The sequence below is a fragment of the Hippoglossus stenolepis genome, chromosome 20 (assembly GCF_022539355.2).
Source record: "Hippoglossus stenolepis isolate QCI-W04-F060 chromosome 20, HSTE1.2, whole genome shotgun sequence".
NCBI lineage: Eukaryota > Metazoa > Chordata > Actinopteri > Pleuronectiformes > Pleuronectidae > Hippoglossus > Hippoglossus stenolepis.
In genome coordinates, this window is record NC_061502.1 from 4,448,961 (window position 1) to 4,476,236 (window position 27,276).

The following is a 27,276-nucleotide window of genomic DNA, read 5'->3' on the forward strand; positions in this document are numbered from 1 at the left end:
AAGAAAAGTGTTGTGCAAATAAAGCGTATTATTGTAATTATTATCAAATAAACAGATCTGACCGTGACTTTAAAAGTTGCACCTGTTTCTGAACTATATCATGCAGCATTTTAAAGATTTATGTAGTTTACACGATTTTCTTTGATAGTCTTTATCTGCATTTGTTGTTACATTTCATGGTATTATAAATTGCATTGGCAGGGTCTTACAGTGACAGTGAAGTGGGTTCAGTTGAATGAACAGAAAAGTGGGTTGAGCTGAAACAGAAAAAAAGTGAGGGTAGAGAGAGAGAGGGAGGGAGGAGGGGGGCTAGGGGTTTATGCACACACACACACACACACACACAGAGAGAGAGAGAGAGAGCCTGAGCTGGCATGACTGCTCCTGGAGCTCTGACAGGAAACTTTTCCTCGTGTTGCTCCGCTGCTCGCTCACACTTCTTCTTCTTCTTCCTCGCCGTCTGACATGCACTTGACTGGACAGTGGCTGAAATCATGGCTCTCCATCTTCATCGGCCGCCTGCACGTCACTGAGGAGGAGGAGGAGGAGGAGGAGGGAGGCTGTCTGTAGGGAGGAGGAGGAGGACTGTGGCTTTGGGACTTCGTGACATTTGTTTGCCTTTGAGTCACAGCGGACCTGATGATGATGGAGACCTCGTTTTACCTGCTCGCCCTCGTGCTCGCTCGGGTCTGCTCGGGTCTGGGATATTCGGAGTCCAGTGTGCAGGGCGGTCAGAGAGCAGCGAGCAGACACAGGTAGGATCGATCGACCTGATCGAAGTCTCACGTGCGTTTGAAAAGTGTCAATGACCTGTGGTGCGTTCAGGGGTGGCTTGTTTTTACAGCGGCTGCAGTTCTCAGTTTGATAAAAGGGCTTATTTAACGACTGTGATGGTGTCGAGCTGCTGCTGTCCAACTTCGACAACAGAAATTACTAATATTATTATTAATTACTTTGTTTGCATAGCACCTTTCAAAACAGCTGATAAGGTCAAATAAAAACAATTATACAAAACACCAAAGACAACAAGTGAATGAATAGATGCCTATAAAACCAAAGGAAACAAATGATATGATTCAACAGCCCTTAAAAGTGGCAATGGCAAAAGAAAAGGATACAAGAAACCCAAGTAATATAAAAAAAAAACAATCGAGTAAAAGCCATTTGATAAAAGTACAATTATAGTCGATCAGTCGCTATTTGTCAAATTATGAGCATTTTCTCTCATTTTGTATCTATTTGAAACAATTTATTGATAAATCATTAAGTTAGATTATCAATAGATCAATCGATTATGATAAGAATTGTTAGTTGTAGCCCTAGATTACCTCAAGTAGTTGATATTATTTACATTTTTAATTAAAAGAAGTTAGCACCGACAAAAAAAACATTCCCTTTGGATAGCAATTGGACGAACTCCATCTTTGGGTTTATTTCTCTGATGGGTATGCCTCCTTTTGAGTCCATTCTCTACACATGGTGTGAATTGTCCTTCTTTAGAGGAAATGTCTTATTTGTGAGTGGGTCTTTTACTCAGCAGGGACAGAGTGAGTGATGGCCTGTGATGGTTCAGGGGCCCCCGGGCTGGTCAGGGGCTTACAGGGATTTATAGATATTTACTGTTTCCGGGACCCCAAGTGAAAAGTTTTCTGGGGGCCCGTAGTCTCTAGCGGTGCCTCCAGTGTCAGCCTTGTTGGAGGAGAATTTATCCTTCTGCCAGAAAGCATTATGCAGTCGGGTGGAGGTGAATGTGCAGGGATAGTGAACTTTGACTAACACTGTGTTAAAATGGATTTTTCCCACAAAATTTAGTCTTTGGATTGTCACCGGAGTCATTCAGATTTACTGCCACCTTGCCCTCTTTTATGGGACACTATAAGGAAATCATTTAGATCTTAGTGACTTGATTAATAGTCACTCATAAATCTGTGGCTGCTGTTGGAGTCGCCGCTTATAAAGCTGCTATTACTGTCAGTAACTGTCAGCCAGTACATGCATGTTTTATATCCACAAAGTATGTTATTAGCATGTAATTGAACTTCTGCCTGAGGGGGCCTGCGTGTTGACGACCCCCTCACCTATGTGGAAAGATGTGTGTGTGTGTGTGTGTGTGTGTGTGTGTGTGTGTGTGTGTGTGTGTGTGTGTGTGTGTGTGTGTGTGTGTGTGTGTGTGTGTGTGTGTGTGTGTGTGTGTGTTACTTGTTTGTGTGCATGTAAGTGAATGAATGTCTAAAGTTTTGGGCAATTTCATCATCTGATTATGCAAGTGTGTGTGTATGTATGAATAAAAGAGGTTAAAACAGAAGGAGTGAATGAATGACAGAGCTCTCTTATGTGGCATGTGTCTGCCCGCATGCCTGCATGTGTTTGCACTTAGTGAGTGTGTGTACGCAGGGCTGGAAGTTGAGCTCCTGCAATATGAGCGTCGATCCAGTTTCTGTCCACATCACAGCACAATTTGCTTTTGCCGATGTTGCGGCTGCTGCTGCAGCTGGAAAAAAAAAGACAAGAAAGCATGAGAAGAGACTGGGAGCTGTGATACAACAAGACAGAATGACATGGGATGATTAGAGGGCCTGGGTCCTGAAATACCTTGTTCCTGCTGAAACCAGTAAGCTATGTAGGAGTCAGCATGGCTGGTGTGTGATGTATACACACATACAAAACCACACACACACACGCTGTCAAAGTGAAGCTTCGGGGAAAAGAATGCGCTGGCCCGTGGCAATGCGGTTTGCCCCCCTGACATCTGTTTGAACTCAAGTGATCTGTTTTGACAGATGTGTGAAGTATTCCATAAGTGGTAAAGGCAGCCGAATGAACTGAAGACATCCAGCAGGGGTCTTATGGGGGGGCTCAGGAGGATCCAGAGCCGTCCGACACATCCTCTGCCAAAATGTCAGAGCTACACACCATCTTATCGTATCTGCTGTAGACAGACACAGAGGGGGGGGAGGGAAGGAGCCGTGTGTTGGTGTATCCATGCAAGATGCAGGTGGACTGCCAATCTGTTGTGGCTCATGTACAGTTCAAAGGACAAACCATTAGATCACCAATGGAGGGGGACAAGGAGCTGATGCAGAGTTTCATCATTATCATCATCATCATTTTCATCTCTGTCTCTGATTTATCTCACTTATCCTCCTCCTTTGTTTTTTACATTTGGGTTCTCCCTACGGAGGTCTTAAAGGAAGACCGAGACTGATGTACTCTTCTTCAGTCTCTAGATGTCCCGATGTTGTGCTGACATGAGTTTAGATGACAAAATTCTATAAAGATAAATAGATAAATGGCCTGGTCCGTTTTGTGGATTGTAACAGGAAAACCATAATAGTGTCGGACATTTAACCTGGTAATGCAAAAGCTAAACGTCTCTGGTCAACCCACATGAATCTTTCTTTCATGATTTGAGCTTTTTCACGAAATAATCCTTTATACTTCAGATATAATCATAGATAATGGAGTGCGTCCTTTGTTCCTACTGTTTCAAAGCTACAGGTTCATGAACGTTTCCCTATTGGTTGAGGACGAACTTGAAAAATCGTAATCTCATTCAACACCTTTGCGATGACTGTATTGCTTAAGGTCAGTGTCAGACTAACCATGAGTGTAAACGACTTATTGCGGTTCTGCATGGATATCTCCTAGCACATAAAGTCTTGTATCCGCTCATAAAAGTCATTACATTACATTATAGATTAATGTTCATGTTATTGTACTTACAGTACAGTACAGGGCTAATGACACTTAATGTATGCCTCCTCTGATGTCATTGGGGTTTCGGGAAATGCAACAGGTCAAAAAAACAATTCCTGGAACACACCATTAATAACCAATGGTGATAGACTATCTGAGGACAGAGACTGAAATGAAATTGGAAAAAAAAAAACAATATAACTGAATAACTCTCAGTAATCTAGCTTCTTTAATAATCGCCCAGAATCGCCTCTAGTGCAGAAGAAGGAGACTGTGGTTGCCTGTGGTTGCTCAGAACTTTGCTTGCATGCAAAATGTGCCCCCGTACCCATCAATATGAAAATAGTTGCATCTAACCGTCAGCTCAAGACCCAGACTGCCAACTGTGAATTACAAGCTTGTGATTTTATCTATTCGTTTGTGCTGCCTATGAAGTCCTCACTGAACTGTCCCCATTACAGTTCATGAATGAACACTGTGTCTGCACTGATTCTAATTTCACCAAAATTGTTCGTCTAGTTTTTTGACATATAAACACTGATATTTCAACCACTGTTGGGCAGATTTTTTCTTTGGGACCACCATGAAGTTGAGTTGTGCGGTTTTGGCTTGTTTTGATTTGTGGTTCAAACTTTGATGATCCCTGAACGTTTCATGTATCTGCATGATCTGTCAACATTTTAATTTGTCCAGTTGTTTAGTTTATGACAGTTCCTGCTAAACTGTGGCATTCCCATCAGCCTCAGCTGTACATGTTGGCATGGGAACATCTTAAATCTAGAGTTGGTAATCCTAGCCACTGCTAGAAGCCGTGACACGCTGGCTAACTTCTGGCTATCGTCTCTGCTTCAGCGCTGTATGTCTCTGGTCCTGTGGAGGCAGGGTACGTTCAACAAGGCTGACGGACAGGTATGCCGACCAATCATTTCATTTGGTCCGAATGAAATGATTGGTTTGTGTTTATTACAGTCCCATGAGGGCCACAAACACCCCCGGACAACTTTTCAGAGACAACTTACTTACACCGACCTTTAAGTTTCAACATGGTAAACATGACACCTGCCTAACATCAGCATGTTAGTATTGTCATTGTAATTATTTTGCATTTGAATCTCAAGATGCATCTGTACAGCATCTTCAGAGAAGTATACCATGCTCAGTAATATAATGAAGACCGGTCTGTCCTCTTCTTGACCAGCTCTTGGATCGAGTCCAGATTCACTTCATCTGTGTGATTTTCTGCTTTCTGCTAATTAGGCCAGAAAAAAACCAATCTCCTTACATATGTTAATGAAAATGTGGGGAAAGGGATCCTTGCCAGTCACAGCCTTTGTAACCTAATTAACCGTACTTCCCAGCCATGCATAGCATTCGAGAGGGTCTTCTTTCCAATGTTTAGACAGGGTAAAGTTCCACAAAAGAGATACTCAGCCCATCTCACCACACACGAGCAACCGAAACTTTAAATCTGTCAAGCCAAAGAATAAATGGATCAACATGACAGGACTGAATGTCCTTTTGTGGATGTTGGAGGAGCTTATTCAGTTTTACTTACAGATAAATAGGCTGCACTATTCTGGGCAACTGCTATTTCAAGGCTTGGAGGAGGCTTGTGTTTCGAATGCACCTGCCTCCATAAATGGCTAAAATAGGTCACAAAAAAAACCTGCAAAAGCACGGGCCCATGTATGTGAGCAATAATGTTAAAGCAAATAGCAGTATCATGAACATTCTCTATATATCTTCATGACCGCCAGGCTAAACAATCAGAGACAGAGAGGTTTACACAGTCACGCGGTCCCTTGATGTTGGAACACGTCCAACAGGAGACTTGTGTGTGTGTGTGTGTGTGTGTGTGTGTGTGTGTGTGTGTGTGTGTGTGTGTGTGTGTGTGTGTGCGCGCAAGTAAAACTTCATTTTAAGAGAGAACAGAAGTACCTGGAAGAATGTGTGTGTCTGCCGTTATGTGTGTTTGTCTGTCGCCATGCGATCACTCAAGCACGAGTGAGTGAGCTAAAGTGTGTATATTGTCGTCGGTGACTGTGTGCTTTTTGCTGTGTGTACAGGGGGATACCTTTACAAGGAGGTTGGAGGGGTGCTTGACCTCTGGGTCACAGTTCAGACGCCAGGACACTCCCCTTTTCATCCACTCATTCAGGTCGCTGTCAAAGCCTTCCCTTGAAGCTAAATGAAAGATCCGGCCACAATGGGCGTCGCAAAGTGATTTCTTTGTTTAAGCATTATACCTCAGCCTCCTCTTCTTCTGTCTTTCATTCCTTTCTTCCTCCCACTTAGCCATTAATGTCACTTTTGTCACCGAATATTCCCAATTTTACCCACAATCCTCCTCTGTAGGGCTCATGCAAAGGTGCTTTTGAATACAATGAACCTGGTATGTGCGGGTGGAGATGTCGGAACGCGACTTCTTACTCGGCCATGAGGGGTCTGTCTGCTGTTTTATAAGAGTAATGGAATTTATTAGGGAATAAAGAAATGCTGAGACAGGTGCAAGAGTTCCACTCCCACTGTGTTATGGCTCCATAAATAAGACAGGATGTGTAGTTTCACGTCTCAAAGCCGGGCAGAGAGTTAATGAAGAGCTTTGTACGTGTCTGTAGGAGAACAAAGTGTATGTGTGTTAAATCACATGCATGTAAATGTGTCGTGGCTCGTTTCCTGTTATTGTATGGGAGGGTTTTTTATGGGATGGATGGATTTGCGCCCTGTTTCCTAGAATAAACCTATTTTATCATTTACTGTATAAACAGTTTATTTAACATTTAGTGACTAGTGCCAACCTGTCTGTTTAGCTGTTTACTTGATCTGTGGTAATGAGGCTTGCAGTTTTCTTTCTGTAACTGTAAAGTTGATCTGCTGGAATTGAGCCACGACGCGTAAAGAGTAATGATCTGCTGCAGGACTCAGTCCACAGAACCCTGAAGCCACCACTGCTGCACACAGAGCTGTTCACCTGTTTACACAAAGGTCAGTGAAGCTCGACTCAGTACACAGAACCCCAAATAGGAGAATCAGTTGTCGGTGTTTGTGTGCTGGAAGTTGTGTGCAGAGCTTTTTTCGACACTGTGCTTCCTCGGGCCGTTTACAATACACATATAAGGGGGAAGCTGATAAGATGAACAATTCTTGAGATAAACAGACAGACAGACAAACAGATATTTCTGGAATTAGTAGATTGAAGACGATACAGTTTTTTCTGTTTCTCCTTAAATAGTCCCTGAACAGTGATCTGGGAACATTTGTGGGTAACAAAGTCAGTGAGTTTATATTTTTATTTTTTTACTGGTCAGTGTTAATGCTGCTCTAATCAATGATTTGACAAAAGTAGTTGCTACAAGCGGCGTTCAGATGAATGAAAAGAGGTCCCACACACGTAGAAGTTTAAAGATGTCCACTTTGTAAGAGAACGAGGCCTAGGCTCAACCCCCCTCTTGATTGTTCTGGACATTTCCTGTTGTTGTGAACGTGTGTCTGACCCGCACAATCTCCTGCTGCGATCTTCATGTGTGAAAGGCCAACTCCAGAAAATGTCCGGCTGGAAATGTCTTTGCGGACATTTTCCGTAGTTAGGGTCTGAAAACAGCAAGTGACAGAACTAGCTCACCTCTACTAAGCATCGTCACATCTCTCACCATATTGCACTGGTTTTAAGGTCACTAACTTTACTGTTGTGTTAAACTTTCACCACTGTCATCATTATGTTCAGACCCTTGCTGGTTAGCATGGTGGGGTATTTTTCAAACCCAAATCGTATATTTATTTACAAGTTGAATATAGAGTCAGATATTCCCATCAAAAAGAAATAGCCTTGATGTCTTCTTCATCTTGTTCATCATTTTGCAGACGTTATCCCAGCCGCAGCTGCACGTCATTATATCGAGGAAGTTAACCAGATGTGGTTTTGCCAAATCAACCAGTCATTCCACTTGGAAAAAACAAAACATGATGTTAGAAAACGCTTCCTGTGGAAATTCTAACACCGTGTTTAGTTTTTTTAAGATAATAGTAAATTGGTTTGCCAAATCCTCATCTGGTTCACTTTTCCCCCACTGAGCAGTACACAGCCACCTCTAAAAGAAGCATGAGACAGTCCCGAATGGCACTAAACACTGCCACAAAATTTGCTTTAAATATTGGTTATGTTTGAAAAGTTCTCCACAAGAATTTTGTTTAATGTTCTAAAGGCTTCAATAATGTTTGACCGAGCAGCATGAGCCTGTAATGAGTGTTCCACCAGAGGCCATTGAAGTTTGAAGGCTTAAGCAGCTTGAAAGACAGCATTGTAATGTGGTCTCAAGACTTTATAGACTGCTATCTAATGGAAATTGTGCAAATGCGTATTGTAGTTATAAACATTCATTACTATGTGAAGGGACTGGGCTGTTTGTTTCCCTGTGTTGCTGATAAAGGAAACAGGGCGATCAGCTGCTAAACATGCCACACACCTATTCTCTGTCTCACTTATTACATTAAACACCATGTTGACTGGCTGAGGCTGTAGACTGGAATTTGAATCTTTATACCTGGAATAAAGGTACATACGTGTGGGGAAGTGGAAAATTAAGCATATAAGACATGAAGTCTTTATGTGTGTGTGTGTGTGTGTGTGTGTGTGACCATGTGTGTGTGTGTGTGACCATGTGTGCATGCGTGTGCGCTTGTAATTGTATTTTACTCTTATGGAAAAGATGCCAAGTTAAGTTAGTGGACTTTCATCTCAGGGATTTCTCCGCAGCCATTTGGACTAATGGGACTTTATTGGATTACTGTTTGGAATGCTTAACTTCATACTGGTTAGAGAGGGAGAGAGAGAAAGGGAGAGAGAGAGAGGCCAATGGGTTTAGAGCTGAGCTGTTGTTTTGAAGGTGTTACCAATGCAACAGACAAAATGCTTGTAGGAATACAGGATGTAAATATACAAATTTACTGCCCTTTTTTGTCAAGGGCATACGTCTAGGCACAAGCAGACAAACGCACATACACAACCTCTCAGTGCTAACACTTAGTCATCCTCCCACTAATATAAAGGCTCCTCTTATGTATTTCACTGGAGTGAAGAGTCAGAAATGGAACGATGGAAAATGAACTGGCGGAGAGTTCGGTGGGTACAGTGCTGTAAGTGTGGGTGTTTGGAAGCTGCTGGGATGGTGGGAGTTGGGTGTGTGTGTGTTGTATATGTGCGCATATGTGCGCATATGTGTGCGTGTGCACCACATGTGGGTCTGCTCTGTGGTGGAGGAAAAAAAAAACCGAGAGAGGAGGTTAGGTTTATTTATGAGACTCAGCGCCTGTTCTCCATCAGAGCAGATAGGGTGTGAACGCTGCCAAATGTATGCTTTATCTGCTGTCTGTGGCCCTGAGTGTGAGCAAGTCGGGATAACAGATCAGCAGAGCGGGTTCCCTGAATCACAGGGACGAAAAACAACACCACGCACACTAGCGCGGGAAGAGAATGAAGCTGTTTATATTTATCACTGCTGTCTGCTTTCAGATACTAACCTCTTCCATCTGCACTGCTTCAGCTCCCGATGGAGATGCTGGATTCCCTGTTTCTCCAAAACTTTGAGTCTAACATACAAAGTACAACAAACCACAGAACAAGATAACCCAGGAAGGCCTGACATAATGCAGTGAGGATTACTGGATGTACCGCAAGACTCTGGAAAAACACAAGTGGAGAAGCAGCTGTGTTTGGAAGCACTGACTGATTTTAGACATATTGGGGCTGCGTTTTGCTCCAGGCTCTGATGGAGATATTGAATATACCATAACAAACTGCAGGATAGTAAAGCACAGTGTAATTCAATTGGATGCATAGCTTGAGGATGTCAGGTGGATCACTTCGGAGAACCGTAAATCTGCGGAAATACACAGAGGGAGGTACAGCACAGTCTTGATGCTTGGACACTGGATGGTTTTAGCCTCAGGACATTGACTTATGATCAACTTAGGTGACCTCAGGCTGAGCTGAATCCCCTCAAAATGTAAGATTCATTTCAGATCAGTTGAAAGCATCACAATGTAGAGCCGCAGGATGATTTCTTTTGTCATGTTTGTGTATAGCCATTGTGTTGCTGTGGCAGGCTCAGTTTTACCAAGAGTGCAGAGCCACAGAGTCCAGCATTTTATTAGGTTTCTGTTTAAAAACTCCCACACTTTGGGCAAACGGTTCTGGCTTTTAGGTAAAAACTTTAAATCTCAGCATGGAGATGAGACTGGAGATGAACATAAACAGCATCAGGATTTATTACAATAAGATTATGAAATCCCAATGAGATTTAGTAAGTAAAATGTATTATATATGTATATTACTAATGGATATTACAGATGCATTAACATGCGTATATTTATATTTTGAATTAAAAATCTTCACCTTCCTAATTATTCCACCAGATTCACCTGGTTCACCCGAAATATTTAGAAAGCAATCTGATAGTGATATATATATATATATATATATATATTTTTAATATATATGCAATGAATAATATTTTTGAAAAGCATTATTTAAATTTAGTGTCACATGTTCAAAGTATGTTGTGGAGAAACTACACAAACAACTTTCCAGAGTAATTGTAATTGTTGAGTAATTGTGTAATCAAATACTGTAGAGCCAAAAGTATATTTAAAAGTTCATATACAGAGGATATATATTATATACAGTCACCAAGCATCTATAGGAACTTATAGTTCCTAACCTTTGCTCTCTGAATGGCCTCAGTTCTTCGTGTGACACATATTCCACAAATATTGGGAACATTCCTCTGAGATTTTACTGTTGACATGTTTGCATCGCGTCATTTCTACACATTATTTAGGTGCTCATTTAGCTGCCAACCTCCTGTTCCATCACCTCACAACAGTTCTACTGGATTCACATCAGTTGACTGTGGAGGTCACTGAAGTTCACTTGGGCAGCTGTAGTTCAGAAATGAGTGCGGGTCGTCCACTTTCAGACGGTCAGTGGTTCAAACCCCAGCTCCTCCAGTTTGCATTCTGAAGTTCCTTGGGCTGTGCGACAGTATGACAGAAAAAGTGCTTCTCTGAGGAGCACTGTGGGAATGTGACCTGTACTGGAAAGCAGTTGAGTGGTCGATAAGACTAAGAAAAGCTCTGTATAAATACAGTTAATTCGTCCATTTACTGAACTCCTAACCTTTGCTTGTGGACATAAAGGGATGAACATGCAGCAACCATAATCAGATAGATTGGTATTCAAACAATAATTCATTGGTATTTAAAGTCTAGGAAATAGCCCCCACGCTTTTTCACCACCAGCAGCAGCTGTTCACCGATTTTGTCCTTGGATTCATGCTGTTGACTCCACATTCTGACCATTTGCAGCCTCAGCAGAAATCCAGATTCATCTGACCAGGCTACTTGAGAAAATGCTTAACATTAGAATCTGTCAGATAATTAGTCATTTTTACTTTCCCACGTACGGAAGCAACAAGAACAGCAGTCGGGAGGGGATGGGGAGGATGGCACCATGATAAACTCTCCCTTGTTCAGACAAACTCTGGAATGAAGGGGAGGATTAGGGAAACTGGAAAGAGGTATAGCCAGTGATGGATAGAAAGGGAATAGAGAGAGATAAACAGATGGACTAGGAGAGACGCTGGTGGACAGGGATGAAATGAAACCAAAAAAGAGTGATAAAAAGTGGAGGGACAGGGAGGGGGGGGGCAAAATGAGTTACACAGAGTGAGGAGCGTCAAGCAGGAGAGTAAGAGTGGCAGATGAAGACAGACAGAAAAAAGAAAGAGACTCCGAGAGACGGACTGACAGACATGAAGTCAGAGAGACGAAAGCTGCTGATTGACTCACCAGCATGAAGGAACTCCTTGTACGCTCCAACTTTTATCCATAAACCCTCAGTTCTGTTCAGATGAATCTGAGAGTGACACTAATTGACCATAATAGCCACCAGGGAAATAGGAGTGGAAAGGGGATTCTGAGTAATATGAAAATGATGATAGAAAGGACGTCAGTGTCTTGAATCTATCTGCAGTGTTATCCCAGAGATATCTGAGGGTCAAAGGAGGTCAGGGCGATGGGGACAAATTAACTAGCATGCATACCGGGGGGAGTCTGTGTGTGTTTCATGTGTTCCTGTGTTAAAATACACATTTTTGAGAATATTTTGTTATGTTAAGTCACCTTGACATCTTTTTCTTTATAGGGACTATTTTACAAGTGCTTGAGTTAGGGTTAAGAAAGGGATTAAGTCCAAACTTGAATTAACTTAAAAGCTGCTATATCTTTATGGATCCAGTGTAATGTGAAAAGTCAGTTTCAGTGAATAAATCACGGTTATTTCAGCTACAGCAGGCAGATAAAAACGTTAGCGTCTAGACCTATACATTTTGGAACATAGTTGGAAGATTGCAATAAAAAGTGTCAACAAAATGAGAGTTAATATTCCACTTACTATTTGCAAATTGGTCAGAAAATGACCACTCACATAACTGGTTTACTGTATAAACTTTTATCCACAAAGTCTTTTATTTATTCCCCACTTCCATCTCAATTATAGTTAGAGATAAAGTTTGAAACTTTCTGCATTAAAGGAGTTAAACCTCAAGTGTTGAACGAAAAGTTATTAACTTTAAATCAAGTAAGAAATTGATGAAGAATTAGAATGAACATTACGTGAATAAAGACGGAAACGTGACTCCTGGGATGCTAATGTGTCTCCTTGATGTAAAAGTAGGTATCTGTTTTGGGACAGAGGCCCCCAGTCAAGTCCTGATTCCACTTCCTGTTACTGATGCCATTTGTTATTGTTGCCAACTTCTGCATTGAAAGTACTTAGTCATTTAACAAAGTAACACACTAACTCATGCTTTTGTAGCTAATGCTAGCAAACTGATTTAAATTGCAATAGCTGCTTATCTACCAGATTACACCAACCGCTTAAGATCCATATAAGTGTAAGCTATACATTAAAATGCATTGCACAGAGCGAGGTCTGTGGGTTTTCCATTCTTCCATTTGTCATTCTTGAAAGAAAATGACTGTTGAACTATTCCTTTATCTCAGTGGCTGATTCTAGATACAGTCTTTTGATTTGATTTCGTGTCATATATCTCAAATGGTTTAAGATTAACGTGAAATTACAGGTTGCATGAAAGTTTCTGGCCAACCCTGGCCAAAATATCTAAGTTCTAGTGAAAAACAAGGTTTAGCACCATAAAAGTTTGGATACCACAAGAGATTTTAAAACCTTTTGCAAGGTCTCAGGTGTTAACAAGATGGCGTGTTCCCAGTCATCTATAGAAAAGGCCAAATGATGCAAATTTAAAATCTTCATCAACACTGACTCCAAACCATGTCCCCACAATCAGACATGGGCTCCTCTAAGCAGGTGCCTATTGTGCACTTGTGTAACTCTTAGTGCACTCTAAGAGTTAAAATAACAAATGTCCATAAAGCAGAAGAATGTGATTACAAGACAGCAAAGTGTTTTCACGTTGCTGTTTCCTCCGTTAGTAATGCATTTACAAAGAGATCGCAGTTAAAAGGAACAGTTGAGATCAACTTGAGGTCTGGAAGACCGAGAAAACCGTCTGAGAGAGAGAACTGCTCACAGGAGCGAGGCAGACTTTGAAGTGGTGGTGCGTGGTTTTATTGTGCGGCCACACCTGCACAAATATGGCATTCATGGCAGAGGCGTCAGAACAGAAGTTTACAAAGGAACATCTAAACAAGACTGATGTATTCTGGAAGCGAGTTCTGTGGAGTGAAGGAGTTAAAACACTTTTTGGCAGCAATGAGAAAAGGTGTGTTTGGAGTAAAAAAGGGGGAAGAATCTCATGAAAAGTACACATCTCCACACTGGAACAACAGTGCTTTGGACTTGTGTTGCAGCCAGTGGCACGGGGAACATTTCCTTGGTAGAAGGAAGAATGGATTCAATTAAATAGCAGTAAATTCTGTGAACAAATATCACACTGAGTGGCAACTGGCTGAAGATGAAAAGAGAACAGATTTTACATCAGGGTAAGAATCCTAAACACACCTTAAGAGCCACAAGCTGAGGATTCTTAGCCCTCACAGTCCCTGGACCTAAACATCATTGGAAATATGTCAATAGACCTCAAAAGAGCAGTGTCCAGAGTCCAAGAGAATTAAAAGACTCTCAGCCGATTTAAAAAAGTGTTTACAAGCTGTTACACTAAGTGATCAATTGAACTGACAACACCGGGGGCGCCAAACTTTTGTTTAAGGCTTCCTTCAGTCGGCCGGGCTCAGCCTTAGAGATAGGGCGAGGAGCTCCGACATCCCGAGGGAGCTTGGAGTAGAACTACGGCGGCTTCACGTTGAAAGGGGACAGTTTAAATGGTTCAGGCATCTAGTCAGGATGCCTCCTCTGCGCCTTCCTTTGGAGGTTTGATGGGCACGCCCTGGTGAAGACCCAGAGCTCACTGGAGGGATTATGTATCCCATCTGGCCTGGGGATGCCTCAGGATCCCTCATGAAGAACTGGAAAGCATGGCTAGGGAGAGGGGCGTCGAGGATACCCAAATAAGCAATCTGCTGCGACCAGCTAGCTTCAAGCGACCAGAGCCTGGATAAGACAATGGTTGGAGGGATGGAGGCCTCTTTTCCTCATAATTGTGAAACATAGACAACAACTTAAAAATGCAATCTTGTGTAAAAAAGAAATGCAACATCTTTAACTATATGCCTTGAGGAAATCAAGTTGCTTTTAACTCACTTAGCTATTCACAGCTCTAAACAGAAATGTTGACCAGGGTTGCCCAAAGACATTTATTATCAATATCATACTAAGTGTCTGTGGAATGAGTGTTTCTCATGTGGGTGCACAGTTAAACACTACAAGGTTATGTGTGGGTTGTGTGTGTGTGTCTTTGTGTGGGTTGGTTGATGTGTAGTTGGGGGTTGGGGGAGGCGTACAATGTGAGCCATTGTTGAAATCGTGCCGTTATCCTGGACTTATCAGACATCTGCACTAGAGGATAATTTCTGGTGAATGTTGTACAGAATAATAATCAGACGGGGTTTTGAGATATTGATCTCAAAAGCCCACTGGAGCCTCACATTCAGTGACCAGATTTCTGATTATTATTTTTTCCAAATTATTTTTAATTTTAGATATATTTATTTATTTTTTCTTCCTGGAAAACAAAGCACAGCTGCTGAGTGTAAACCATTTGCGCATGTGTCTAAGAGGACTGCTGTGTTTTCTTCAACTCCAGACTGAACCCATGATAAAGCTGGCAGTCATTGCACAGTTATTTATTTGTCATTTCCTTTTGGCTTGTGTTTGTGATTTCACAGGAACTGGTGCGCTTATGTGGTGACACGCACTGTTAGCTGTGTGATGGAGGACGGGGTGGAGACGTACATCAAACCGGACTACCAGCGCTGTACCTGGGGACAGTGTCCTAGAGTTGCGTGAGTATCTCTAACTCTCAATATCTCATATTCTGCTCTGATTCACTCTCTGCTGCTGGAATGTCATCTGTATTCAGACTTGGTCATCCAATTTCCTGTCATCAGTTCCACAGAAAAACATTTTGCATCCTCTAACCATACATCCCCTCTCCCTCTGTCCTTTCCTGGGACACTTTTCATTTTCTGTCCATGTTTTTCTCAGGACAGTTTCAGCAGTATGGCCGGTGTAAAGCCAGAGAATCACATAATTATAGCTCGGTGTTTGAATTGTTAATCTCAGTTCAAAAAAGGAGAGACCGGGTCTGAAGAATCAACAAAATGTATTGCCACGCAGAATAAGTAATGAAAGTGATGTGATATAAATAAATAAGAGTCTGTTTGGCACTTAGACCCCTTGAGATGTCATCAGGGTTGGAACTGCCCCCAGGGTCTTGAAAGTGTTGGTGGTTGAGTGATGGGATCTAGAAAATACTGTGGATCTGATGAGTGGACTTAGCTGGCCTTGACCAGGACCCTGAATATAGATACTGGAGGTGACTGAGGACGAGGCAATGACATGATTGGCTGATAGAGTTCATGGAAAAATCTAATAGGATTACCAGCCCGCTGTCAGCTGATTAGAAAAGGCAGGGAGGGCAAAAGAGAAGTTTGGATGAATGAGACGTAGAGAAAGTCTTGATCCAAGCTTTATTAATGAAGTACTGGTCTCAACAGACCTGGGGATATCCTATATCGTGAATGCTGGATCGAATTTAGTACTGGTGAGTTTGATTGTGAAATCATTCCAGATGTGGTGTTGCAAGACAACATCCGTCAAGTGCTCCTGATGTTTTTCCTCTTTTGAAGTTTGTGAAAGAGTTTGACCCTGGCACTGCTGCTTGATCCCCATGTCTGCCCGGTGTACCAGGGCCTAAACCTGGGCTATGCTAAGAATGAAGCCGACCGGGATTCCAGGAACCACAGTCTAGTATCCTTCCCTTTGAAAACATTCTCGTCTTCTTACGCCGTCTGTCTTTCTTACGCTAACTCTACCCCGACTCCACCTCCCTCCATCTCTCCAAGCCGTGTGTTTTTGTTTTTCCTCTGAGAGTACGCTGGATTCCTTTTTCTCACGCTCTCGGAGCAGGGAGCTGGCAGATGAAAACTTTCAAGGGCACAGTCACAGCTCTGCGATACCTACAGTGACGTTTGTCGGTTGGCATAAAGGAGAACAACCTGCTGAAGTCCCACAGTCTGGGGCTTGTTAAAATGCTTGTGACGCTGCCATAAATCTTTACTGAGAGTTCCGGACAATTCTGGTCTATTTATTGCATTGTTACGGTAACAGGGAGTCCGTTCAGTGGCAGAGTTGAATGGCATTAAAGTGATAAAACTACTAAATTCAAAACAGCTTTCCAAATAAAACATTCATATTGTTTTACAGAGGCCTCGTCTGTGAGCAGTTGATTCTTTGGAAACCGGGACAGAAATAACAATTTAAGTTTACAAAGAACTCGCGACCTCATCCATCATCATCTGATGATTTGGAGCTATTTTCAGACATTAAATGACTCACACATTAATATAAGGAGATGACAGCGATTATATTCAGCCCAGGGTTCAAGGACCGCTACTGGTTCCTGACATGTTTATCAGGATCACACCACAAACTTTAAATCTCATAGTTTTGCGTCTTGGCACAAGTTAACTTTGCGCAAACCCCAAGTGAGACTGGAGCTTAAAGATATAAATCAAATGCTAGCAGCTCTGAAAGGTTGTATTTATGCACAGCAGTCCTTTGCTTTGTTAACATGGTGGCGGTACAATGTCCTTTTGTGTTCACCATCTTAGTTTGGTGTGCTACTTTTCTAAGCAACACAAAATATGTTTTTGTTGGAATTTGGTCAAAATCCAAAACATTTGTTTTAAAATGTCAAACAGATGAAGAAACATGGGATGAAGACATTCAGGAGGATTTATCATCTGAGGACCACGATTGACTTATACAAAATCTCATAGGAGTGTTGAAATGTTATTATTATTATTATTATTATTATTATTGAGTGGGCGAATGGCAAACATGTACTGTAAAGCCCCTTGAATGGTCATCAAGACTGGAAAAGCTCTAAATAAATACAGACCATTTACTTCTGTAGCACCCCAGTGCTTTATAATGCTTTACAGTGGTATTTTACACAAATTGTACCTCCATCAAAAAATTGCAGCTCCTGCGAATTGGAGGTTGCACTTAACCATATTGCGATTTCAAGAATATTTCTATTGGTCGTTAAGCCCTATGTTGGCCATGTGACGGACTGGCGACCTGTCCAGGGTGGACCCTGCCTCTTGCCCAATGACAGCTGGGATTGGCTTCGGTCCCCCCAGTACACCTTAAAGGATAAGTGGTGTAGATAATACTACATAAAGTCAAATATCAGCTCAAGTCCAAGTCAAGTCCTTGTTGTGAGGGTTAAATCTTAAGTCACGTCTCATTGATTATTATAGAAAAGCAGTTCTTGTCAACTCAGAGCAAATAAAAACTCAGATGTCATTTTTCAACCGTTTCGTCCTCAGCTACCGGACATACAGGAGGCCAAGGTACAAGGTAGCTTACAAGATGGTGACAGAAATGGAGTGGAAGTGTTGCCATGGTTACTCAGGAGAAGACTGCCGTGAGGGGCCACAGGTGACGACCAACACTCAGGTCAACGGAGGACGACCTCGTGTCACGCAGACGGGCTTCAACACGGGAGGCGGGCAGAGAGGAGAAGGTAGGGATCAAGACTAAAACAGTTTTACTGCTTGTATTAAGGATGCAGGAGTTCTTTAATTTTGTGACATGTAAAAAACTGGAGCACGCTCAAGACATTTCCAAATATATTGAGAGTCTGTAAAAAGATGCACGGTGAAGGACATTCTGAAATTCAGTTTTTTCTTTGTTCTCTGAAATATTTATTGAATGAATAGGCAAATCAAAGCTGAAGTTATAAATAAATAAATGCTATTCATGAAGAGTTTGTTAACAGTCGAAAACTCAGCTTATCTGCATCCTTCCGACTGTTTTGGCTTTAATCTGATTTGGTGGACAGTGCTGGGAACATAAGCAACACAGTCCCCAACTCTCATCTAATTTAGATTCAAACATTGTTAAACTCTCATTGGTTCACAGAAATAAGTGACATCACCTTTTTCCAACTCCCTACAAAAACAAAGAGCTGGTTTGGCCCTAAATGTTTATGTGAAACCACATTGTTCATTTTACGCCAATTGAGAAAAGGGGGTTTCAGGGCCTGTTGCAAATGGATTTCTTTCTTTTTAGGAATTAAAGTCTACATTTCCTCTTTCACATTGAGCATCCATTTCTAATTGTCTCAAGGTGACAGTGAGAAGATCAAACAGCTGGAGGAGACGATCCGCGGCCTGACCAAAGACCTCCACAACGTGCAGACCACCATTCACGGCATAAACCAGAGGCTGTAAGTGAATGCTGCTCTTAATATGTCATGCACAATGATTTGCTTCATGGGGTGCCAGAAACGCTAATGCAGTGTCACCCAGAATGCTGACGGATATCTTTTCCTGTTTGATAATGTTTATTGCATCAGTTCAGAGAGGATATGCTTGTTTATTCACATATGCACAGAGATTGGTCATTAGTTTGGGAAAGCAGAAATAGCTAATCCACAAAGAAATGTATCTGGTGACGGTTATTGCACTTGTCTTAGCAGAATTAGTGCAATTTAGACTCAATGGAAATTCCCATCCTCTTTATACACAACACATCCTGAGCACATGAGTCATTTTTTCACCCTCCACTTTGATGACATTATATTTAACACATGACTCTTTTTTAATGACAAACATTTACCAGAATTAAAGAAGATAACATCTTTCCCTCTTTATAGACCTGGTCTGAATGGTGCGCTTGTTCCTGCTGATTCAGCTCAGCCACACATGAAGGACACCATCAACAACATCCAGAACAAGCTGGACCACCTGTATAACAGGACGCAGGTGAGAAATAAATATCTGTTTTTTCTGCCTGTCTAGATATCTACAGTTTAAATAAGTAAATGTAAGGATAGGCCACATTCACCCATGTGAATATTTGGTTGTCGTCAGGTCCATGATCAGACCCTGCTCACCATCAACAACCACCTGGTGAACGGTGGCAGCAATGAACTGGACGGAGTGGCCGGAGGAGGAGGATCTGTGGGGAACCAGCTGAACACACTGAAGGAGGAGATACTGACGGAGCTGGAGAGGAGGGTGACCTTGTCCTGCTCGGCCTGTCAGGTGAACCTCATATGTGTGGAAAATCAAATCAACAGGGCAAAAATGTTTTCGTAAAGGGTTTATCATAACTTATTATACTTAAATAATACGAGAATAACATAAAGTCAAAAAAGGATATAATATGTTGTTTTCACCGTAAAATTGCCATGCGTTTACTTTGCCCCCTGTGGTGCTCTGTCAGTGATTTCAGCTTCCTGCCTGAAGCAATAAAAGATAATGGCCACATGCTGGCTGTAATATGAGAAAACAGCCCTCCCACAAAAGCCGCTGCACAAACAAACAGTAAAATTAAAAACAGCACTGCGAAAACATCGATAATCACGCGGTGATATAAAGGAAAGAACAACCATTTTCCAGCTGTGCAGAATAATTGGTGGGTTCGGGCTACGCAGAAAACAATTATTTTTTATATAAACATCGTTTTTATTCCACTTATTTTCACCTGGACACTTTAACTATCTACCACAACACCACCCATCAAAATTTATAAAATATTATGGGACAGCAACAGAGGAGAATTTGTGGTACATATTCTTAAATAGGAACCAATTTTATTTGAAAAGAGTTGTATTAAGTCTTTAGTGGCACTAGGGGGCACTGTATAATATCTGGTGATTTGCCTTGAGGGTTTGCACTAGAGTCAGAATTGATTGCGGCTGAAAAGGAATGGGGGTATGGAGTTGAAAAGGAATGAGCTTATCAGACCACTGTAGTTCACTCATTATTCCTGTTTGAGAATAGCAGTTCGAGGCTACATTAGCCGCAACTAGCTTAGCCAAACCCTGAAACAAACTTTTACTAGTTAAGTTGCATTGTGGGTAGTGTGGGTGTGCATTTTACCCCACTGAGGCCCCAAGATACAGATTAACTTTCAAATCAGACAGTATGGAATGGAACAACACTTCCAAAAACCTGTACAAGAGAAACCTGACTTTGACAAACAGAAGAAATCGATACAAGCCATACAGCTCAGAAAAAAAACCCAATAATATATATTATAATTCCTTTCAGGCTGGTGTGGAGGACCTGAAGCGTCAGCAGCAAGATGACAGGGAGAGGATCACAGCCCTGGAGAAGATGGTCGGCTCCATTGACCAGCAGTTGAGGCAGAGCTTGGACATTTCACGCAGTGAGACTGAACGCTCCCAGACCTGCTGCAAAACCATCACAGAGCTGGAAAAGAAGCTGTTAAATGTCGAGGTCAGAGTCACCTCCACTGCTAACAAATGTGAAACCATTAAAGGCCGTCTGGATAAGGAGCTTGTTGGGACAGGTGGAGGAAAGGGACGAGTGACGGAGGACAGGTTGAATGGCAGACTGAGAGAGTTGGAGAAGAGGTTGAACAACACCGTGAGGAAGACAGAGCAGAGGTGTACCAATAGCGGGAACAACTTGAAGGACACTGTGCAGAGAGACGTCACACAGCTGCGTAACATGGTCCTCACTCAGCTGGATGACCACAGCTTTAAGATAGGGAAAATGGAGCTGGACGTGGCCGTTCTCGGAGACACGGTTAGAGATCACAGTCGACGTTTAGGTCAGCTGGAGAACATCACATTCTTCTTGGACAGTAGGTTGACGTCAACAACAAAGATGTGCAATGAGTCCTGCGGGCCTAATGGAAAAGGTCGTAAGACTGATGACACTCTGAAAACGCTGGAGTGGAGAGTCGTAGCCAATCAAGGCGAGATCCAGAAGTTTAACACCAAGTTGAATGATTTGTCCATGTCCGGAGATTCTCTGAGTGACAAAGTCATCAACTTAACGGATGATGTCAAAAAGATTATATCTGTGACAGGGAAAAACGGTGAGCACTTTAACCGGATTGTCACCGAGATCGAAACGTTGGTCAGCAATTTTGAGGAATGTTCTATTTGCAGCTCTATAAAGGACGATTTGAGCTCACTTACAAACTCCACCGCCATCGGTCTGGGCAGGTGCCAGGCAGAGCTGACCGATCTGCGCAGGAAAGTGGACTCGGGAGAATCTGTCTGCTCTCAGGTGTGCTCCAACCTGCAGGAGGAAGTCGGGCGGCTCAGAGAGGAAGTGGAGGAGTGCACAGGACAGTGTAAAAACAACATAAATGACCTGAAGAAGCGTCTGGATGGCCACACTGTGCACAACGGAAGATTAGGAGGGGATCTGAAGTCCATCCAAGGAGAGCTGGCTGGGGTCACGTTCACGTTTAACTCCATTAATGACACTCTGAAAGGCCTGGGAAGGACTGTACAAACACATGGGAACATGTTAACTGATCTGACCGACAACAAGGACGACATTATTTCTGAGGTAAGCTAATTATGAGAATAAATTTGCGGCCGCTAACATAGCTTTTGTGTATTATATTTGGAACCCCTTCAATTTAAGTAAGTTCCCTTTTTTTTTTTTATACCTGCAGTTCTGTGATGCTGTCCTGTTAAACGGCAGTGCTTTGAACTAAATGTGAACATAATAAGCTATTGTGATCGGACCAAGTCATTATCCATACTCTGATTTTGTTTTAAAACAGCATTTTAATACTGTAAAAAAATATCTATATATGTAGTAAGTATATATTAAAAAATCCAGGAAAATAATCATATTGGTCTTGCAAAAAATGTTCCTCAAGGTTCCCCCTCAGTTCTTACGTAGTTAACACTTTTTTCTTGTGAGCCTTTTGGGGAGAACTGCTGTATCATATATAATAAAGTTTAAATAATGTTTCTCAGGATTACACAGAAAAGATCAAACTACCATTCAAATAATGCTTATGATAATTTACTGATTATCTGTGTTGTTTTATTAAACATGTGCACATCGGATGATAATTTTTCTTTATGTGAAGTGAAAACAATATTGTGTCACTCAAACATGTCTCAATCATTATCTTGGCAACAGTGTTTTCACATAATATTATTGTAGTTGTGAAAATATTCAAGCATATTGAAAATATTTGACTCATGTTGACAGACACGGTTTAGATAATATTCTTACATATATTTGTGTTCATAAGATACTGTAGAAAAATAAATGGTAGCAAAGATGGGGAAAAGTATATTTAGAGTAGAACTTTGTCAAAGGAAGCTCATCCAAAATACACACATTAACGTGTATCTACTTTCTCCACAAGGTGAACAACTTGCAGAAGGAGCTGACAGATCATGTTGATGACTCTGGGATTCGATTCGGCGGCCTGGGCAAAGAGATCCAAATAATAAGGAGCAACTATGAGACGGAGGTGGGGGAGTGCAGGCGGTCCAGCGACGGCCTGGACCGAAGACTCTCCAAGCTGGAGGGAGTGTGCGGACGATTTGACACGTTTTCCGACAGCCTGGAGAGGATCAAGGAGGGCTTGAACCGACATGTGTCTGGGCTGTGGAGCTGTGTTAATGGACTCAACGTCACGGTAACATCTCACGGAGATCTTATCGACGATATCCAGAACGTACAGCTGTGGGACGTCCACACCAAGATACACACGCTGAATTCCTCTGTCTTGGATTTGGCCAGGGAGTTCCACAGTTTCATAGAACAGGACTTCATGGGTAAGTTTGAGAAGTTAGATGAAGGTCATGGGATTTGACTTTTGGATAAGAGATACACTCAGTTGAGGGAAGACATGGTCAGGATGATGTAAAAATAGAACAAAGAAGGAATCCAGCCTGTTATCCTCATCCTCAAGCATTTACTTAAGAGCCCATAAAGTCTGTAATCTATCTGAAAGAGCAGTTTTAGTAAACATTAGGGTGAAAAGCACATCCTGAGTCACACTAGGTTAAATGTCTTAGCTTTCTTGACTTACTGTACATGTCTTCGAGACACTGTTCATGGTAAAGAGATTTTCACTGCGGCCTCTCATTTGTTCTGTGTCTCTAAACATTACCCGCCTCCAGGTCCACCCGGTCTGCCAGGACACCGTGGAGAGAGAGGTGAGCGTGGACTCCAGGGTGTTGTAGGACCCCAAGGAAGGGTGGGACCCGCAGGCAAAGAAGGCAGGCAGGGGCCATTGGGACCCCCAGGTAAAGACAACAAACATTGCTGATACTTTGTTTAATTTAATAACTCTGACTGATTTACCGTTGTATCTTTGATCTTTCTTTCTGCACATCTACTGTAGATACAATGATGTCAGAATAAAAATGAAACGGCAAGAGTGACAATGTTTGTTGATTAACTCAGTTTTTTATCTTTCCTTTTACTTCTCAGGTCTCAGAGGTGAACAGGGTATGTGTTGCTTTTTCCCCGACACTAGATGAAAGCTCCCATTACACTTTGATCTTTATTTCCCTCTGACTCCTACTCTCTGTTTCTCCTCCCTGATTAGGTCCTGCAGGGTCTGATGCCCACGTGCCACGCCTCTCCTTCTCTGCCGCACTGACTCGTCCAATGAGAAGCCCAGGAACAATTGTGTTTAATGAGATCTTTGCCAATGAAGATAATATCTACAATCCCCAAACAGGTCAGTTTTAGGTTTTTGTCAGGTTTAATAATTACACTCTCCCTTTTCCAATTAAGACGAGATGAAAACCTAGTGTATGGCCTGGCCCATTAAGACTACATGTTAACCAGCAGTCACTTCCAAGCTGCTGCTCTGTTCTGCTTGAGTCCTGATTTAATAACCACAAACAGAATATTATAAAAGTCCAGTCTAATTGTCAACAAAAGCACTGCACACATACTTTCAGTTGAATGAGATACTTAAGCCCTTTTCAGACATGGCCCCTCTGCATTATTCAGGCGAGAGGCGGAGCACCTGGGTGCAGCAGGTAGAGACAGGAAGTAGCATATTCATTCTGCTACGGAGATCACTTGATCATGAGATATTTGGTCCCCCCCCTCTCGATTGGGGTGATCTGATAGAGAATTTGGTGCTGTGTTCACACATCGAATTCTCTTGAGTTTTTACGGACTTATAATATGAAAATATAGAGTATGTGCGGAGTTCAATGCATGTCTGAAAGCAGCTGTAGAGAGGATTGCAGAGGGAAAGTGGCATGACCTAAGATTTGTGGGTCAACACTTGTGACCCTGCTTTTAAGTAGCTTGAGGTTTTTCCCAAAAGATACAACTTCGTCGCCAGGTACTTTTAAAAAAAAAAGGTTGATAAACGGTTCTGAAAGGGTGCTTAATTGGCCACATTGTTTGTAAACACCCCCTTGATGATGTAATAACAACTGTTTTTGCCAAGCCGTTTTGTAAGAACCACAGGTAATTGGAAATTCAGTCAGTCCATTAGTCAGTGAAAGACATTTATGTTTATAGGACTTCCCGCACTGTTGCAGTCCAGCCAAAAATATTATGAATTTACAGTCATATCACTCAAATTACAAAAACATCATATTTTCTGGCTTAATGTGTTTTCTGACTGGTGGTATCAAGCCATACACATAATTTGGTTTGATTTTCCCAAGGTTAGTATAAAATGTCTGCTGACATTGCAGTTTAAATTCTATTTGCCATGCTCACAGCTGGGATTTGGTTTTAGATACCTTAACAGAATTAGTGTGTCTTGTTATTTCTGTAAGTTAGAGTGCAAAATGTGTATACCCATGTCAATATCACCCACATTTGTTATTATATCTCTTTCAATATTTTTCAAGAATGTAGGTTGGTAGCTAGCTAGCATTGTGGGGAAAAAGCATCATACTTAGTGCAAATTAGGCTTATATGTGAAAGTGGTAGCAGAAATCTAGTGATGGATATCTCAAAGAACTCTGTGGCTAGATATAGCTTTATCATTCCATATTTTTTCATGACCTAATTCACTTTAAAATAGAGTCATCCCCATTCATTGACTTTAATGTGATTTTACACATTTTATTACATTTTGCAATATTATTAATTCACCTCAAAGTTTATGAAAGTTAAAGGAATTATACAATACAAACCTTCATCCTTCATCCTTCAACAGCAAATGCACAACAGTGATATCCTCCTTTTTACCTGCTTCCTTTCTCCAGGTTATTTCACAGCTCCAGTGAAAGGGAAGTACTTCTTCAGTGGCATTCTTACGGGCCACAAGAACATGAAGATCGAGGCCGTGTTGTCCAAGTCCAACATCGGCGTGGCCCGAGTGGACTCAGCTGGCTATCAGCCCGAGGGCCTGGAGAAACCCATGGCAGAGGCCAAACACATTCCTGGAGCCCTGGCCGTCTTCAACGTCATCCTGCCCATGGAGGCCGGCGACACGGTCTGCATCGATCTCGTCACCGGGAAGCTGGCCTACTCCTCCGAACCTCTGACCATCTTTAGTGGGATGCTGCTGTACGAGACCGTCTGATTGGATCTGGTTTCCTTATGATGAGTCGGGCCGGGTGAAACTTTCCGTACACAAGCATTTGGTTTGTCTGATGAACTCTAAGAGACAGAGCCAGAGACTGAGCAGTCAAGACTGCAAGACTGAAATAACCGGACTGGATTTATTCAGCGAGAAAATAGAAGATATACTTTACACTTAACATTATGTGCTAAGAAAGAAGGAAAACCCATTTTCAAACAATAATTTGGGTTTTGTGTGTAACAGCTTTAAGGAAAACTGTTTGTGCGAGGAGCAATTGTGTGTTTTTGCTATTTGACACATAGTTTCTTCAGAAAAAGCCCCCGCAGGGTTATCATATAATTGCATACTTCTATAAACTTGAATTCTTCACTGATAACACAAAGATAGCCTTTCATGTCTTACTGGTGTAATTGAAAGGCAATTTGACAAAAACGATATAGGACAGAGGATGTGTGTTGTTTGTTTGGTTATCCACCCACCACATATCAAATGTTCAGAGGTTATTACACTTTTTTTTTCTGTATCTAGCGTAATCTTCTTTTCTTTCCATTTTGCTCACAGTTTCGTTTTGACCGCAAGCAAATTCCCAGAAACATAATGGTGAATAGTAATTGTCTTGGAGAGCATTCAGAGTGATGTAGGCGGCGCTGGGCACAGTCCAAACCACTATTCTTTGGAGGGAAAATCACAAATGAAGTCACCAACAGTTCAGACGGGAAACCACAGGATTTAAAAAATCATAGCTCAGCAAGACAATAAGACCATTTTAGGACAGACAGAAGGAGCATGGCCAGAGGGAAGAGTGGGGATTTTTTGTCTCTTACCTAATAAGGGCCATCTAAACTTGCTGGAGGATCAAGTAGTTGAACTTATGAGTCTGTCTTACAATGGAATTTCTATGTAATCCAAACAATAACAAATAATGAAGCTACACATGCAGTTGTCTCTATGCTACAAATCCCAACTCTTTCATGGTGCACACTCGTCCTGCGTCTAATTAAAATGCCTCCAGAGGAAAATATGTGCATGATATTAAGTTTGTAGATATTCTTGAATGGATTTTTTTAAGGAACAATGCAGCAGATTGGGCCCCATATTGCATTATATTTATATTAAGGTGAATGTAACACATTAATTCACATACTTTGACAAAGAAAAATCAGTGTTAAGAGTGGAAATGTATTTTTGTGTCTCTCGACATTGTATAACCGTGAAGGAATGTAAATATTTGGCTCTTATAAGATTTTTATGAATTACCACTTCACTTTGCCAGGTACTGTACATGTTTTGTATGTTGTTGCCACGTGTGCCTCAAATACAGATACCCAGTTTTACACAGCTGATGTCAACAGTCTCTCTGTTATCGCGGTGTTTATGTTCCTTTACTAAATGAGCAGGTTGTGCCAGGTTTTACACACTGTTCAGCCTGCATGGGACTTCACTTATTTCATCTGGCACTCTTTTGGCTTTCACAAATACACACAGCTGCGTTGACTTTTGTTTTCTGGCTCCTCGGTAAACCACTCACAATCTCTTTCTCAAGACTTCAGTGGGTTATTTTTAGACGAAGACTTTGAGGAAATAGTTGTGGCAGAGTCATTTCATGT

At 41.8% G+C, this 27,276-nt stretch overlaps 1 protein-coding gene across 1 annotated transcript; it reads left to right on the forward strand.

Annotated features, from left to right (window-relative positions):
• The first annotated feature begins 396 nt into the window (after positions 1–396).
• emilin1a (elastin microfibril interfacer 1a) lies at positions 397–27,007 on the forward strand. The gene is made up of 12 exons (XM_035144532.2): positions 397–755; positions 15,019–15,135; positions 17,689–17,885; positions 18,491–18,590; positions 19,020–19,128; positions 19,237–19,410; positions 20,422–21,699; positions 22,520–22,934; positions 23,283–23,408; positions 23,596–23,613; positions 23,714–23,848; positions 25,350–27,007. The coding sequence occupies exons 1-12, from the start codon at positions 640–642 to the stop codon at positions 25,667–25,669; spliced, it is 3,105 nt and encodes a 1,034-aa protein (XP_035000423.1). The 5' UTR covers positions 397–639; the 3' UTR covers positions 25,670–27,007.
• Positions 27,008–27,276: the final 269 nt, after the last annotated feature.

Bases quoted from the DNA above. Each gene is read 5' to 3' on its own strand.
- emilin1a (XM_035144532.2), top strand. From the start codon at position 640: ATGATGATGGAGACCTCGTTTTACCTGCTCGCCCTCGTGCTCGCTCGG. The intron at 756-15,018 runs GTAGGATCGATC...GTGATTTCACAG, and splicing joins AGAGCAGCGAGCAGACACAG to GAACTGGTGCGCTTATGTGG. The intron at 21,700-22,519 runs GTAAGCTAATTA...TTTCTCCACAAG, and splicing joins AGGACGACATTATTTCTGAG to GTGAACAACTTGCAGAAGGA.